The 18,869-nt window shown below is 38.1% G+C and overlaps 1 protein-coding gene across 5 annotated transcripts in view; it reads right to left on the reverse strand.

Moving 5' to 3' along the window:
- Nucleotides 1-18,869, reverse strand: part of VTI1A (vesicle transport through interaction with t-SNAREs 1A) — a 223,865-nt gene that overhangs the window by 83,893 nt on the left and 121,103 nt on the right. For all 5 annotated transcript variants that reach the window (XM_035132411.3, XM_035132413.3, XM_035132410.3 and 2 more), the window contains one exon: nt 1,051-1,121. In XM_035132411.3, the coding sequence (XP_034988302.1) occupies nt 1,051-1,121 (71 nt within the window). The remainder of the gene's footprint in view (nt 1-1,050; nt 1,122-18,869) is intronic.

Below are 18,869 nucleotides of genomic sequence, written 5' to 3' on the forward strand. Positions count from 1 at the left end.
AACAGGGCCGTCTTGAGTCTTGAGCAGATCACGCGCCCTGGTGCTGAGGGGCGGAGATCGCTCCGCCGCCCGCCCCGCCCGGCGCAATTGGTTTCCGCGCGGCGCGCCCTCCTTGCCAGGCCGGTGCCCAGCTTACCAGCCCCGCGCCATGGTGCACTGCGCCACCGGGGGTCTATGAAGAGCCGGCTCTGAAAGGGAACTACAGTAACAGCTATGCTTGCTTGCTTGCTTACTGAGAGAAGTTATTTCCACCTCTTCTCTGTTCAGAACAGAAGGATGGGAGGCTGCCTGATTGTAGCATCCAATCAAATATGGTCATGTTTAAGGGAACATGTTCAAAGAAGCACAGGCTGAGATAATAGGAACTGAGCAGGGAGAGTAAGCAGTCTCTCATCCATTGTGGATGATGAAGGAATATTTACTGAGACTTTTCACAAATAACATATGAGTATTGGTGGGCACAGTGGTGCCCACAGTCTCTGCATTGGGAACCCCTAATTCTTACTGGTTTGCCTTTAATATGGTGAAACTATAAAATGACTTGGTAGACTTTTAGGTAAATGTAGGAATCTGTTTTATATCTAGTCAGGGCATCTGCTCAGTATTGTGAACAGTGGCTGGCAGTAGATCTCTGGGGCTTCACACCTGAATCCTTCTCACGCCTGTCTGGTGATTCTGTCTGGTGAACCAGGAACCTACAGTGGGCTTTATCAATAAATAATTTTAAAAAAATGTAAGAAGAGAAGCTACAGCAGAACAAACACTGTGGATTCAGAAGACCCCAGGTGAACCAGAGCTTCTCGAGTTGAAAGGATCTCAGGTAGCATGGCTGGGAAAGAATACTACCTGAAAACTTGGATTTAAATAGTTGAACGCAGCATGGTCTGATAAGGGAGGCATGAAACATTTGAGAACTTCCATCTTTATCCAGCTTTGTAGAAAGAGCAGTAACACTCACTCCCTTCCTCAAAATATCCATAATAAACTTATTCTGGTGATGATCCTAAATACATCTGGAGCAGCAAATTTGTTTGTCATTATCAAACTTACTCTTTCTCGAGCACGCTGAATCTTCTCTCTGTCATGGCTGAGGTTTTCCAATATGTCCTGGCCAATCTGTTCTGCATGGAGAAAATAAAAAAGGAGGGTGGGAACGTCACAAACCATGAAAAATAGAGAATATCACTTTAAACGGCAAGGGAAGGATAAAATCTAGCAAATACTTTATGAAACTTAAGTCTCCAAATGTGATAATCAGGGTTGTATTCAACCACCTTTTACTCAGAGTAGACTCATTAACATTAGTCAGTGTTAGTCAGTGTTGAATTTCAATGGGTCTTCTCTGGGTATGTTAGTTGAATAAAATCCTAAGAACAATCTTAAGCCACAGAAATGAAAAACATGCAGTCCATATACCACTGAAAACCGATGCAGAACTGATATACTGTATTGGGCAAAACACATACCACAGTAGTCAGGATCCCAAGTATCATGGATGGAATTCTGCATAAACATAGGCATTTTTGTTTTGTTTTGTTTTTAAGCTCCCTCTTCTGGCAACAGGCCATACACATGGAAAGCATCCATGAAGCTGGAGCTTCCCCACAGGAGTAGGCCCCTCCAAGGTGTGAGAGCTGATATCCAGTAAAAAACAAAATATCCATTGTCTCACATGATCACTTACGGGCCACTATGGACCACACCCATTTGATGGGAGACGGGATTATTCCAGTAACAGCATACTACAGTGATTTATATCTACTGAATTTATACATCAAAACTGATGAGGTGTGCATAGATGCATATTACCCAGATAGTTCTTTTAGCTATTATTAGTTAAATTGACATATTTCACCTTAATATGGTATACATTTTATAAGTTACTGGAGTTTATATTTTGGTAGCAGTCCCTGATAGAATAATATAAACATGAATACTTCCTCAGAGAGCTAACCATGAATTTATACAGCCATAGTGTTCTCAGTTTCTTTCTGGCTTGACTTAATTTTTAGCTGCATATATAATGCCTCCCAGAGGTGAAAGGTGGTACAATATATGCTACAAGGACAGATTATAGTATATAGATGGAAGAACAGTATAAGTATTTCTGAAACTCTTTAATCTTTTGTACCATTATTGTGTTAGTCTATTGTTTGTGGAAATGAGCATTAATATTTGAAGACATATCTATTCCTCATCCTCTTTCAACGTCTTATATGACATAAACCAATACTGAATCATTTGAAGCTCATGATTAAGCTGAAAAAGGAGAGAAAATTCAGTGAATATGAGTCAATTCAATTTCCTTCTAGTTTTGTTGCTGTTTGTACTTGCCATAAGCTTTCAAGGCTATACATCTAATAAATATTATTCTTCAACCTACCCAGGTTCAAAGGAATGGGTGGTATTCAACTAAGGTTTACTCATAGTAGATTCACTGAAATGAACGAACATGGCTAAATTAGGTCTATTGCTTTCAATAGGTCTTCTCTGAGTAAAACTCAGTTGAGTACCACACTATGAAATCTCACTTGTATACAATGCAAACCAATCCTTAAAACAGGGGGGAACGGGACCCTTTCCTTTAAAAAACTAAATAAAGATGCTGAAGTATGATGTTTTGCAAACAGAGCTAAAAAAAATCACTTTTTATCACATTTTTGAAAAGAAATATACTTTGCCAATGGTCATCAAGTTTATTGTCCACTGATCAAGACAACAGTGTCATCAACCAAGAGTAGAACGCTGTCAGCTTTGACAAATAGTGTATTTTCCTCTCATTGCCAATGACTGAAGATATCAATAAATAAAGGATGGAGACCATGTCAGTTGGAATACCAGAAAATGAATTGCTGATACGTCACTTAGGGCCAATACTTTCAGCCATGAATTTCAACCTGGCAGAAAACTCAAAGAACTGAAATAGCTGCATTGCCTCCTAGCAAACATATACAACTAAAGAGAAGGCTCAGTATTTTATGAAGAGAATATAGCTAGTAGTAACCATTTTAGCCCAAAGGTGTTAAGAGCTTCAAACACCTTTGGGCTGAAATGGTTACTACTAGCTATATTCTCATCCAAAAACAATTTCAGAGATGCCACCAAAGTAAACCAAAGTTAAATTAACAGTGTTAATTATGCAGCACTTGAAACACAGGCTTAAATCCAAAGAGTTTGGGCAATAGAGGTTTGGAGGTCTCCTTCCTTCTGCAGTTCTTTGAAAAGCCACTCCTGAGGGTCATGCTGATATAGTAGCACTATGGTGCAGGAGGCTGCAGCCAAAGATGGAGGGTGGATGGGATTCAGCAGAAATTAACGACTCTCTTCTCATAGCAAATTCCTTTCAATCACAGTTTTATGGAATTTCATTTTAGAAAAAAGAAATCTACAAAAAGCAACACTCATAAAATACTAAAACACCATTAAAGGAATAAAGAAACTCACTGATTACAATCCTTAGACTATCCTGTACATGCCTATAGGGCAACTACAGTAAAACAGCCTAAGGAGAAGCTCACTAACTATTGAAAGATGGGATCTATGTTTCATATAAACGAGAAAGAGAGATTATAGTCAGGGAAAAAATATATAGACATCTGTCCTTGATTGGAATTTGATGAGAAGCCTCAAGAGCTTTCCCACAGGAAATAAAAGGAAACTAGGATGCCATAACATCATTTGCTTGCTGTACTTGCTGAATTAGTTTGTACATAATCATAATCTCTCAAATTTGATCAATCAACCACTGTTTACATGGTTGCTTACATTGAGACTTCGAGTTTTGTAGTATGTACGATAATGTATACAACTGCTTAAAAATATATTTATGCAGGATTCCACGGTCATCAGGTCCAAAATGATGAAGTAGCACAGGAATCACCAACATGATGCCCTCCAAACGTTGGACTGAGATTCTTATAATTCCTGATCATTGGCTATTTTGGCAGGAACTGATGGGAATTTATTTCCTTACATTTATATTCCACCTTTCTTCTATCATGGAACCCGAGGAAACATACGCTTGGTCCCTAATCAGTCATCCATCCAGGCACTGAACAGATGTAGACCTGCTTAGCTTTAGCAGATGGCTAAAGCTCCTATGCCTTCAGAGCATCCTATGAGAGCTGTAATCCAACAGCATCTGGAGGGCATCATGTTGGCTAACCCTGATTTGCTACCTGCAGTCGAATTTGAATAAATTCCTGGCAGTAAACGGCCATCTTCCAGAACTCCAGCAATGATCCTTCTAATCATTCAAACAGCATTTGGGAGATAAACTGTAATGTTCACCCCAGCAAACAATTCACCCCAGCAAACAATATTGGTGGTTGGGAACTTTGGAGCAGGTTTACAAAATGTATGGTGAACTTCACAATTAGAGTTCAGGGCAAAATTCAGAGAGCTGAAGAATAGAATTATGCTTATGATTAAAGTAGCTGAACAGCTACATCCTCCCCCTACCACTAGATCATACACCGTTTTCCATGCAGCATGGTGACCTGCTGTAAAAAGAAAAAGAAAAGAAAAACAAAGACACACTGGGCATACCAAACCCTTTACAAAATCCAGACATATTCTAAACTCTAGGGGCATTTAGAAACAAATGAAAGCATTTGTTTATCATAATGAGCCCTAATACACAAAGGCTCCATCCATCTATTTCTTCACTACAATTAAACAATGATATAATTAAACATTGCTGTGTAGAATTCCAAAAAGGGACTAAGATTTTATTGTAATAAGATACATAAAATATCCAGAATTGCAAAGTTCAAATACTTTCACAGCCACCAGTATAATTTATGTGCTGCCTGAAAAAAGCATGAACATTCAACAGACAAATTATCTCATTCTTGAGTTACGCTGCAATGAAATGATAACACATCAGCAAGTGTAAATTTATCATCTAGTACAAGCCTTAGAGGGACAATGAATCAAGCTTCTTAAAATCCAGAATTGTCTTGTCCTCACATTGTTAGATAACTTGGGAAGTTGAACAGCTAAGCAAAGAAGAGTGTCATACTAAATGTAATACTTAAACCACAGTTTAGGGTTATAAGAATGAGCCCCAGCAAGATATAGGCTCACATGCCTTCCCCTTCCCATTTCTTTTCTGTTGTGGATATAGGAAACTTTCACATTAGATTAACTAGCTGGAGGCCTTTCTACATTTACCATTTATAGTGGCATAGTTGCTGTCCAATCCTAAAAATTTAAGAGTGAATTTGTAGCTGGCTGACTGCACCTTTGGTACATCCCCACTATAGATAATTTACTGAGGTAGAGACTGAGTATCCTTTCCACAATTCACAATCCTACATTGCACAATTTACTACATTTATACTCTGAGTTGCATACTTCTCCTGGATTAAATGATTTTATTTTCAAAGAATGGTCAGGTGGATGAGAAACAAATTCTTAGAATTATTCTATATAATTTCTGACATGAAAGCAATGGACTGGATCCAGAGGTTGCCTTCAGGACCGTCTCGAGCAGGTCGGGCACCCTGGTGCTGAGGCGCGGAGATCCTAGCACCCCCGCACTACCGGGACTACACCTAGAGCCGGGCCTGGTTGCCTTTGTTCAGCAGCAGGAGTTCTGACATAAGTGGACACCCCTTCTCCTCTGTCAGAGTAACGGAAGCTTTGTTACTAAACCAGTGTCCCAAAACATGGCAGAGTAAGGTTTTATAGCTATGCTACATCAACACCACAAGCAAATGAAATGCCTGCTCAAATGTATAGAATCAGGATTTAAGAGTCTCAGGGATAGCTCAATTGGTAGAGCATGAGACTCTTAATCTCAGTCATGGTTCAAGTTCCACATTAGGCAAAAGATTCCTGCATTGCAGGAAGTTGGACTAGATGACCCTCATGGCCCCTTCCAACTCAACAATTCAAAGATTCGAAGAAGTAATGCAACATGGTTAAGCTTTGAGGGGTTTTTAAAATAAAAAAATAAGTGGTATATGCATTTTATGAAATAAATAAAAGTCAGTCTCACAGTAGGTCTTTTTCTCTCTAGCAACTTTCTTTAGTCTGATTGAATCTTTGTCACTGGGTATTATAATGTTTTTATTTGCAATGAGAATAAGACAGCAAAGGATAGAAACAGATGTTTTTATAAGATCTATCTATTCAGCTGACAAATTAATAAGAAATGAGTTAAAACATTTGAGCGACTTATGCTTGAAAGTTAAGTAAAGGATCTTTTTTGTCAATGAGATTTTGTCTTTCAGCTGAAGTTAAACTACTCTATTGTAAGAGGCTAAATTTGGTAACAGATGAATTTTTTAAAAAGCTGATCACATCAGTGAGAGATTAGAAAGGTGGGGGTAAAAGAGGGAGTGGTGCTTTTAGGAAAGGACTGAATGTAAAGTATTACTGAAGTGACAACTTGGATTTATAGACTTGGGAATACACAGTTTGAAGCAAAAAAGTTCAGGTTTGAGCCAAATTATTAGGTTTCTGACAACAGCATGTTAATTAAAGGAAGTGCTGACATATCTTAAGTGTTGGGGCACAAGTGAAACTGCTGTAATTTATAGCTTTTCAGTTGACATATTTAGATATGGAAACTAGTGCTAACAGATAGAAGTATTTAGATCATGAGGTTCTTAGATGACAAGGGGTGGTTATATGGCTAAAAAGAATAATAGTTAATGACTACATGCCAATACACAGCAAACTTTAGAATGTTGAGTAAAATAGTTGTTATCATAACTCACTAAACTTTACTATCGAGCTTGTGCAATAAATAAGCAGTTGAGAAATTGCACAAAATAAAACAGATATGTAGTGGGTTTCCAAAACGGAGCATATTATCCACCATTCATTGCACAGAAAATGACAGCTTAACAACATTCAACACAAAATGAATTACATGGCTGTGCTAAAAGCTTCAATTAAAGAATAGGTTAAAATGTAGGATTGAAAGCAGCTAATGCTTTTATCTTAAATTACAAAAATGAAGAAATCCAGTGTTGTGCTGGACTAGGATTTCAGAAACCAGGAATCAAATTCTCACTCAACCATGAAGCCCAGTGGGTGATCTTGGGCCAGTCACAGATTTTAAGCCTAGGTTATTGTGAGGATAAACTGGGGAATTGGAAAGCCGTGTGTCACCTTGAGCTCTTTGGAGGAAAGGTGGGATAGAAATGCATCAATCAATCAATCAATCAATCATAGAATTGTAGAGTTGGAAGGGACTCCAAGGATCACTTAGTCCAACCCCTGAAATTCAGAAATCTTTTGCCAAACAATCCTGAGATTAAGAGTCTCAGGATCTACCGACTGAGCAATACATACTGAGCGATACACCTGTGTCCCCCCCCCACACCCACATTATTTAGTAACCATTGTCATGCTCCAGTCTGGACCACAGCCAATCATGTGGATACTTCAAACTATATGGACACTCAGCACCAGCTACCAACAGGAATGTTCAAATTAGAGCTACACAGTACAACACATGTGCTGACCATTATAGCTGCTACATTGAAAAACCATCATGCATATATGATTTGCAATAACCTACCCTGGAAACTGCAAGTTGTAGATAATCCCAAGGCTATGTCCAAAGTTCATGGTGGGACAAGTGTGGTGAATCTATTAACCCAGAGGTAGGGAACTTGTGGCTCTCCAGATGTTACTGGACTACAACTCCCATTATCCCCGGCTATTTGCCACGCTTACTGTGTAGAGGATCAACTGTTCCCCACCCCTGATTTAACCAGGCAGAAGAATCAGAAACTGTTGCTCTCAGTCTAAAACCAGTGCAGGAAGATGAAGATTAAAGTATTCAGTTGATGTCCTTCAACTGTTCACTCCTGGAGTAGTCTGTCCCACTGACAACAATTTAAGGAAAGCCATTTCAGAGGCTTAGAGGAAACAAGTTAAGTGAGGTAGTTTGAACAATATGTAAACTTATTTGGATGTTCATTAGTAGGCTATCAGTCACTAAAATTGGCTAAAATCTGCACAGTATGCATTTCATGTCAGTCACACATGAACTATTCATTCATTTTCAATCTCAATTTCCTCTATACAAATATAAATATGGTAACAGTGATTATGTCTTTCCCACATGTTTTTCTGCTCCAGATGATGCCAACACATTTGCGTTAGGGTAGTTTGGCTATGCATCTCTCCCTCTCCCCCCCCCCCTCTCTCTCTCTGAGAGAACTAGCTTGGGCAGACAATTGGACTAATAAAATTTGTAAATAAATACATAAGGCTGACCATCTTGAGAAACCTTTACAATTCTGCAGTTATCATCTCTCTGCTCTCTATTCAGAGGCTCTAAAAGAGTGGGAATTTGAAAAGGAGTAGCAGCAGTTGACAATAATGGCTCAGTGAAAAGAGAGGACTCACTAAGAGCCAGTGGGAAGCTCCTGGAGGTGATCTTGCCCAAGGACCTACAAAACCTGGAGCTCCTTTGTGCCCTACTCCAAGCTGCACTAACCCCCAAGATCCACATACTTCCAAAGGGACTTGACCACCAAGTACCCAACAATCCAAACTGCACAAAGTTTTAACTTTAGGTAACTACACTTAGGCATCTGATTAGATATTCAAAAATGTGGGGAAAGATAGGTAACTACTTTTTCTGTTTTATTCTACATTCTTTCAAGGTAGTAAAGAGAACTTTGTAACAAAACATCCAGGCTTTAGAAATACATGCAAAATGGGAAAGGGCAGCACATTCCCTGTTGCACCAATACTCATACTAAATAACAATATACAGAAGTTATTGAAATTGAGAGCAATAAAGAGGGGGGGGGATATAATAATTGAGGCTTCAAATCAGCAACCACAAACGACATTAATCCAATACAATGAGAGCTGCATCGAACATGATACTTATAGAAAATATGCTAAAGTTTTCATAAGACCAGAGGACCCGGGGGAAAAACACACCACAGCACAGGTTAACTGCTCAGAAACCTAGGAGCTGGCTTCAATGCCACTCATTCTTTGAATATGAATTAGCACTGGGTAATCACAGCATATTTATGAAGCCTTTTGCCTGGTCCTTCTCTCCTGTGAATGCTGTATTATTCATTGCATGTGCCCTGACCTCAACGCGCTCCTGTTCTGACAAATCATACTTGATTAAGACAAATCTTTATTAGTTAGCTAGTCAACTTCCCCATTTATCATTTACAAATCCCATTCTCCTTTTCGGATACAGTAGAAGTGACTGAGACCATTTTTCTCCTGTATAAAAACAAAATGCTTGTTACAACCAATAAGTGCAAACAGAAGCCTAGGAATCAGTAATAGATGATAAAACATCAATTTAATGGGTATAAATTACAAACACTGCAAGTCAACAGAACAGCATGTTTCTGTTGTCCTGAGAAAAATGATAATTAGCCAATCCTTTCACTAGCTTCGATTTCTTCCTTCCAGAATGAACTCTTGCTTGAAAACAAAATGTCACGTATAAAAAATGTATTGCAAAGTTGGAGACACAGAGTTCTAAGGTTAAAAAAAGAGAGAAAACAAAATGTGGAAGACTGCTGAGTAAAGAGATTGTTCAAGGTTCTTAGCACACATAAAAAAGATGTCTTAAAAGTGGAAACATAAAAGAATGAAAATGAATTCAAAATTATTCATGAGCCTTCAGCACTGTATGAAAATGTAATACTTCTTCCTAAAAAAGTACTTTGTGTCAAAAAAAAATCAACAGGATGTTGTTTATTTCAGAAGTAAATTTACAGTAAAACAGGGGAAAGTTTTTTTTTTTATAATCAGAATTAATATTTAGGCCTGATCATGATTTTTAATTATGCTTATACCTGAATTATGCAGTATTATGAAGAATTATGCAGGGAGTGGAGCGTCTCCACCCCCAACGCTTAGCATGGACACTGAGGTCCTCCTCCAAGGGTCTTCTGCTGGTTCCCTCACTGCAAGAAGCAAAGTTACAGGGAACTAGGCAGATGGCCTTCTTAGTAGTGGAACATCCTCCCTTCAGATGTCAAGGAGATAAAGAACTACATAACATTTAGAAGACATCTGAAGGCTGCCCTGTATTGGGAGGTTTTTTAATGCTTGATGTTTTTATTATGGTTTTAGATATACAGTACTGTAAGGGCTGGGGAAACCCAGCCAGATGGGTGGGGTATAAAAATACAATTATTATTATTATTATTATGATTCTTCCATTCATATTTTGACTACCTTTGACAAATATTTGTATATTTATCACTTCAGCAACAATACCAGAACTACAGTTTAATTATGCAGCATTGAAAATGATCAGACTCATTGATATTCAGAAGCCTTTGACCACAGAGGCAAAGAATAGCCATTGTGGATAGTAAGCATTGATAACCTCATCCTCCATGTATTTGTTCAATCCTCTTTTAGTGCTTTCCAAGATGGTGGCGACCACTGCCTCATGTGAGAGCAAATTTCATACTTTAACCATGAGCCACATTTAAAAAGCATTTTCTTTTATCTAGGGTTGCCATATTCTCCAAAGTGAAAATCCAGACAAAGTTGCAGAGCTTTCTTCTTCTTCTTCTTCTTCTTCTTCTTCTTCTTCTTCTTCTTCTTCTTCTTCTTCTTCTTCTTCTTCTTCTTCTTCTTCCCCAAAAATGTATTTTGTTTCTGCTAATCCTCAGGCAAAGAACTTTACAAATAATTGAAGTAGTACTATTATACTATTATATGCCCTGATCACTTCATTTCCCATCCATTCTTCCATCTGCACCCTCAAGGTCCAGATATTTCTCTAGATCATTCACATATTTCCAAGCCTGAAGCTTATTTTCTTAAACAGAAAAGAAAATCAAAGTTCTCAGCATACTTAATTTCTGTACCCAGTACCAACTGCACCTATGGTGCATAATGACAGAATCTATACAGCCAGTCTTCAAGAAAACATAGCCTGTATTGTAACAGTTCTTACACTAACAATCTGTTCTTCGTTTTTCCTTCATTTTTCCTTATGAAGGGGTGATTCAAAATGTAAGATTTCACCCTGTACTTCCACATACAAAACCTTGCACATGGCTGTGCTTCACACACACAAACAGTAGAATCAGCAAGCCTTTATATATAGTCCAACTGCAAATCTTACAAAATTTAGTGAATGATATTCTCATCAAATACAATGAACCTTCCTTTATTGTTTAGATGTATTTTTAAAACACAAAATTATTTGTTCATCATATTATAATTATGCACGTACACTATACATTGGAAAATCACAACACTCTGACACTGGGGGCCACTCAGCAGACATATTAATATAAACCAAGAGTTTACCAACACAACTTTGCTGCAAATGTTCAAAATGTGTTAAACTGATGTCAGCATCTCAGTAATTTCACAGTTTTAAAACAGTTAGAAATGTAATGACTACACTGCACTTGATTAAAGCATTTACAGCTCTAATCAAAACCTGACAGCAAGATCAAAGATGTTAACTTAAAACTCTCTTCTAATTATGTTTAAAATGCCACACCTCAGGCCTGTCTCTCCTCTTCTTTTTCAAACCAAATTCTGCTTAAGAAAGATCTAACACTTCTTAACAGTTCATTATCCAATAAAACTATTCAAAGCTTAAAAGCAATCTACACAATTAGTCAGGACCTCAGGGAGTCCACCGGTAGTCTTTATTACAGGCCTTCATATTAAAACACCTTAATTATATTTGTCAAATGGATTTCATTAAAACCCATCGTCATTTTAATTTTCATATTTTGACAGCGCTGGCATAGACATTATTACCACCTGCCATGCAATGAACTACAACAAAATTATCAAATTCCTTCAAATATAATGGCTTTTTCTTCCCCCCCACCTTAAGATGGATTTTTTTTTTACATCTGCAGAACAAATGGTAGAAATTAAGAACAGTTTACAACCATAACATTTGAACAAAAAACATAGGCGCTACGTGCCTATAGCAAGCATGTAGATAAGAAGAGAAATTAAGACTTGATTGCCAGAAACACTTTATAGAAAGGTGAGACATATACAACGAAGCCCCTCTGAATTATAAAAAGACAAGATCAAACGGAATTCACATATATTTAATCAAATGACAACCATCAAGACTCTAGACATTCTTACTTGTATTTTATATTACTGCCACATTCAGTTGCTGGCATGGCTCCTGCGGGCAGTAACAATAGCTTAAGTCATGATTACAATGCCAGGCTAGATTTTTTTAAAAAAAGTTTACACAAATACATATGCATCTATGTTCATAATTGCAGACACATAATGAGCAGCAGATAAAGACTGTACATCCCAGGTTTCAGGTTTTCTTTAGCAATTAGCAAAATTAATGACTATCAGTAGTGAAAATAGTGCTTTGTAAAATGTTTTCATAGGAGTTACCAAACACTTCATAAAAGGATGAATAACCAAAGTAGTATTTAGTCAGGTTTATGGCAACATTTTTGCCACATTAAGGTGTAAAACACAAATTCTTAAAATTAACTGGAAGGCAAAGAGGAATTTCCAGTAAATTATGATAATAACATAAAATAGAAATGTACTAGTGTGATTCATACACACATAAACAAAATGCAATATTTATGCACTATTCAACTCATTTCGTATTACACACCATCAGGGATCAGATTAGTCCATGATACATAGTAAGACAGTTTGGACTGCAATTGGCACAACAACAGTTACTTGCTTTCATTCACTCATTTAAAAAAAAAGAAATGAAGAGGTTTCTGTCATTTGTCTAACACATATTACTGCTTTGTATAACAGTCTCAGGAGTAACAATCTCCTTGTGTTATGAATATTTTACATCTCATTAAATAATCTTTGATTATTCCAGAAAAGTGGGGAAGAATTTCATGCATCAGTTTAAAATAACGAGTCTTCTTCCCTTTAGCAAAACAAAATGCACATATTTACAAGACTGATCCTGTAAGCTGCTGAGTAAGCATAGGCCATAATTAGAGTTTCTGTTCTAGTGCTCAGACAGACTGGACCTCAGCCCAGATGCTAGTGGCGAGAAGACAAGCTCAGTCTTCCTGCTCAGTTCATGTTTGCATTGGCTCAGAGCTTCCTATACTAAGCATGCTCACATTTCATTGTATGCCAAGACTGGACAGCCTCCCTCCCTCTTGTTCTAAAAAGAGGAGAGGTGCAAAGAGCCTTTCTCCATGAACAAGTGCAGTGGCAGCTGATAAAGGAATACGCCCACAACATTTGTTTTGTTTTGTTTTCTGTTTATTTATATGTTGCAGCCATTTTGCATTAGTCACCCCCTATAGTCATTTTGTGATAGGACCCCACAGAACTTTCTCAAAAATTCACATGTCCCCAAGTCTATTCTAGAAAAAAGGCAGACTGGCAAATAACTGGTCAAACTTGCAGGCTGCTGCCTGTACCAGAATGTTTGAGCAAACCGTAATAGGCACTGGTCATTAGGAATCTTTTGACTCAGCAACCCAGAAGCTCTTGATATGTCTCCAGATAATCTCAATTCATGCCACACTCAGCATACGGATGCTACCAAAATCCAATATTCACACAACCCCCATTATGTTGGAATTCTGACAGATCCCTGTCAGAGGTTGCCATAATTTCCAGAGAGACAGAAGAATTTTAATACGTAGCTGGAGTCAGTCAGGGCCATGCCCTCCCAGGCCATGTGGAAAAAGGTCTGCAAGGCAGGAAGCAGGACTCACAGCCAATGTTTTTTGTCCAAAGAATAAAGAATGTTTTTTTTAAAAAAAATTGCCTTTATTTGTTATTAGATCTCAATCAGACACAAATTCTTGGTCATAATTTGTTATCATCTATTGATTTACTTTTGGATGAATGATGGGAGCAGAAATTCTTCTGAGAATATTGAATATATCTCAGAATTAGGCATGATTTGAAAAAAACAATTGTGCTGTTGTTTAAAAATTTATGCATGAAATAAATGATGATGATGATGATAAGCTATTCTTAGGCAAATAGGAGCAAGAGTACTTCTATATTAGTTTTGAAACAGTGATAAGATGTCATAAGAAACACAAATTACTTAACGTTGCTATGCTTATTAACACAGCATACGTGCAGTATGTATATAATCATACATATTCACTGTACGATTGTATTAGTGTCACATTTTTGCCTTTTTATGAGCAAGTACTATCCCCTGGAAGCTCATCAACAAATAATAAATCCTGCTGTCACAGGTAAATAATTTATTAAGTTTTATTACTAATAATGATGGGAAATGAAATTGTTTGCCATTTTTGTCAAACAAAGTCAACCATGGTTTCCATCCTAGGAAGGAGATACAAAACCAATTCACATATCAGTTCTGTACTTTGCTGACACCTATTCTTTACCATCTGAAGTCTACCTGATACAAATGAGAGCCTACAGAATCCCCGCTGACAGTAGATGCACATAGATACATTGATTAATGCCACAGCCTGTATGCCGCTTTTTCAGGTTCTGATGTCGCAGCTGGGTGGGACAGCCTGATCCTACGAATGCATACAGCCATTTTTCATCAGAATTATTTTTATTTATAAATTGCCATCAATGTACACCATCAGTGGTGCTTTATATAAGCATACAAGAGAGGCCACTGTCCTAGCCTCAAACTTGACCTGCAACACCTACAGTTGAGTCCTATGTGGGACAGGTTAGTCAGTGCTGGCAGGTTAGACACTTGCCTCTCAAAGTCCCTTTTCTGCATACCCTCTTGAAGATATACGGTAGCTATGCACCAGGAAAGGGCCACTCTCCCAGAAGGCTCTTCAGTTGTCTGCCTGATTTTCTGGACGCCTGCCACCAGCAGTGCACCAAACTACGGTAGCTACTATTTCTTCTACACCACAGAGAAGATGGCTGGCATTGGACCAAGGAAACAAGAAATCACCTTGTGCTACACCAGAGACATGAATTCAGTTGTATGCTCTGATGGCACTATAGGATTGAACTCTGCGCCATTAAGGATATGTTCTGAACTATCTTTAAACAATTTAATAAGGAAACAACTTGTATTTAAAACATGCCCTGGAAAGGGCTTTCCAAGAGTAAATAATATCTGGTACAGTATTTGATACCTGTATGCGATCCATATCATCAGACTAGATCACAGATCATCAGAGACTGAGCTTTCAGAGGTTCCTCATGTCTCAGAAATCAAACGTCTCTACACTCAGAAGAGAGAAATCAGTGCAGTAGTCCTGTATTGTGGAACACATCCAAGTAGAGATGAGGCAGATGCCAGCATTGCATGGTGTTGACATGAAAACACTTTCTCCCCCCAGCAAGCATTTCCAAAATATTAATTTCATCTGATCACTCTTAAGGATGCATGCTAATCCATATTTCATTCCATTGTAAATTGTTTAGAGATCTGTGATTTTAGGCAATATTTTAAGCAACGCCAACAACAATAAAGAAAGTGAGAATTGCAGTGGTTGACCTCAAACTATGTAAGCGAAGGAAATGTTTCCCTGCAGGGTTTATTGTAAGTGCTAATTGCTTGCCAAGGAACAATCAGGAGTGCACGTTAAGGATCCTGAGAGTTCCACTGCAGTTCCACTGCCCTACACCTGATGTCACACACAATGTCAGGTGTAGGCTACATGGACAGGGTTTGGGGAAAACGGCCTCATGGGCTAAATTAGGGATGTGTTGGGCCTAATTTGGCCCATGGGCTGGTGGTTACCCACTGATGGTTAACAATGCCTTTACAGATTGTGTAACAATGCCTTTACTGAGAGCCAGTGTGGTGTAGTGGTTAAGAGCGGTAGACTCGTAATCTGGGGAACCGGGTTCCTGTCTCTGCTTCTCCACATGCAGCTGCTGGGTGACCTTGGGCTAGTCACACTTCTTTGAAGTCTCTCAGCCCCACCCACTTCACAGGGTGTTTGTTGTGGGGGAGGAAGGGAAAGGAGAATGTTAGCCGCTTTGAGACTCCTTCGGGTAGTGATAAAGCAGGATATCAAATCCAAACTCTTCTTCTTCTTCTTCTTTACAGATTATGTAACAATCAGTCAACCCTTGTGGCAATTCAGTTGTTCCTGAGGCAATGCTAAAAATGTGATCTTCTTAGCAGTAGCTGTCAACATTAAGGATGTGGAAGGAAAGTACCGAGATATAGCTGTGCTATGGGTCTGAAGCCATGTGAGACCTCCACCTTGGAGAAGCTAAGCAAGTTGGGAGTCTGATCAGTGCCTTGATCGGAGGCCTCCTGGGAACCACGTTGGGTTCCATGGTGGAAGAAATAAAATATGTGAAAGAAAATAAATAAGCCAAAAGGAAAAAATTTAATCCACTATAAAACAACATATTTCAAAAGGTATTCTTAATACTTAAGCAAACTATGATATCAATATAATAAGCAGATACTGACTCCTGCCTTTTTCTAAACTTAATCAAGCACTGCAGTTAGAGAGATCAGCTTGCCCCAGACAAACAGAAAGAATGCATCAATTCCAATTCTTCCTTCATTAAAATATCATCTGTTGATTTAGTCAGAAATTCTCTGTCGTACAATGTACTGATTTGATAGTCACAATTAGACCAGGAGAGTTCCTAGAAACAGAAGAGCAGCAGCTGGAGTTCTACAGGTCATTTAAAAAAATGGATATAAAGAGATGCTTATTTGTTAATTCTAGATACATTATATGTACTGTATAGTACATTATATGGGAAGAAATATGGGTCAGATTTCAAAGCAATCACCTCACTTTTGAGAACTACAGAATGACAATGATATTACACTTTTTTCCAGAAGTAGCTGAAGCTAGACCATGAAATTTAACAATTCTCATGAAAAGATTTTGTTCAGTATCTATAGTTTTAAATTTGAAGTATGAAACCACCCATCCTTTCAAAATCTCATAAATACAGGGTTGTTATCTAATCACCAAACACATTACTGTAAAGGACTGATGTTCAAAGCAGTTTGAATTCACCCCCAGAGGCACACTCCATTGGCTCTGCAGTCAGATGGATGCCAACGACTATGGATTTTGAGCAACTCCGTGTGGAACAGAGCACAGCCTATCCTCTCTGTCCACTTTTGATCCCTGATGTCCACTCTGAGTCACGTCTCAGGCTCATCTGCCCCTGAAATTCCCCCTCATTTCACAAGTATGTTTTTGCTTCAATTCCCCAGAGGGAGTGGTCTGTGAGAAACATTGCCACAGGAATGCCTGTGACGCATTTGGCTGTGCCCATTGTCAAACAGCTTCGTGACAATAGATGCTGACGCTGCCAGCCCCAATTGCCTAGTTATTCACTTATGTTTGAAATCCACCGTAATTAACATTAAAGCTGCATGAAAATAAATCTGGGTGGCAGAGAAAATATTTGATTTGAATAGTTTAAAACATACCAAGTAGAATTCTCACACCATCATGGCACCTCTAAATTAACTGAGAGGTGTATACTGATTCTGAGGGTAACTTGAAAGTGGTATAAATTGCAGCCCATGTAAGAAGTTTCAAGCACTGGAAGGGAGAGAAGCTAGGCCTTAGGGAAAAAATCTCTCTCCATTCTATGCCTATCTGATTGACAATATACAGTGAAGAAAGATCTGCCCCATTTTGAAGACATAGAATCACAGAATCATATACACTAGTCTCCTCAAATACTATTAATGAAGTGTGAAGACCAACATTAGCTTAGCAGCAACACATGACATTGGTATCAGTGGGGAAGTTTAAGAAAGTACAAAGAGCTAACTATAAAAACTTTAAAATATTCAAAATCAGTGGCCCAACCAGAGCCAGCATGGTCTCAGTCCCACTTCTTCTTGGGTGAGATGATGGATGGGTTACAGTAATTTCAAAGTGAAAATATTGGTGAAATTATTTAGAAATGGTGCCATTGTGGAAACAGTGTCTAAGATCCAACCAATAATATAGCATATCATTTATATCATGCAGTTTAATTCTATGTGACAATTTAAACCTTAAATCTATATTGTTATGTTATACTATACACAGGGTGGGGGAAACTTTTGGGTCTTCAGAGGTTGCTGAACTACAACTCCCATCAACCCTGGCCATTTGCCATGCTTGTTGGTGCTGATGTGAGTTATAGTTCAGCAACCCCACACCTGCTCTCCACAGTTTATGAACAGATGCTTGCTAGGACCTGCGAACAGTTTTGGTGAAAAAGAGAAGATGTAACTGAAATTTCTTTCAATTCTTCTTGCCTTAGAAATTAATGGGAGATGCTTTAATTAACAGAATCTTTCACTGTGTTCATATCGATCAACCATGTACTCAATAGCTTGCATGCCCACAGAGGATTTACGGTTTGAATATCTGAATTAGCAGCATTCTGGGTACAAAAAGACTGCTGTGAGTATACCAGAATGTTACCTGTAGGTTATGTATTATCTAAAAACAACAAAATGCCCACAATTAATTAAACATTTCTGTAGTCTACTTGCTTCAGAGTAGTCTTGCATAAAAGTGCAAATCAGAGCCATAGAAAACAATTACATCATACTTAATTCATAAGATTGGGATATTTACAAAAATCTTGTAGTGTTTCAGCTAATAATAATAAGAATAATAATAATAATAACTATACTACCCCTCACCTGTAGATCTCAGGGCAGTTCACAACATAAAAATACAAGATAATAACACAAAATACATAATAAAAACAACAAGAAGAACAACAAAAACACAAGCACACCATGAAGAACACGAGAAGGGCCTTCCTATAATATATGACTGAAGAACGAAAATGCAACAAATCAGAATAGAAAACTGTTAAGCAGTATACATTGGGATAAATCATTTTACATATACTGAGATGTTTCAAAAGGGCTGAATCCCTTCATACACACTGCTTAATGTGGTGACTGATTCCATGTGGTGGGATGCTAACAATGCTGAACCATCATA

The sequence above is a fragment of the Zootoca vivipara genome, chromosome 5, assembly GCF_965207765.1.
Source record: "Zootoca vivipara chromosome 5, rZooViv2.hap1.1, whole genome shotgun sequence".
Lineage (NCBI taxonomy): Eukaryota > Metazoa > Chordata > Lepidosauria > Squamata > Lacertidae > Zootoca > Zootoca vivipara.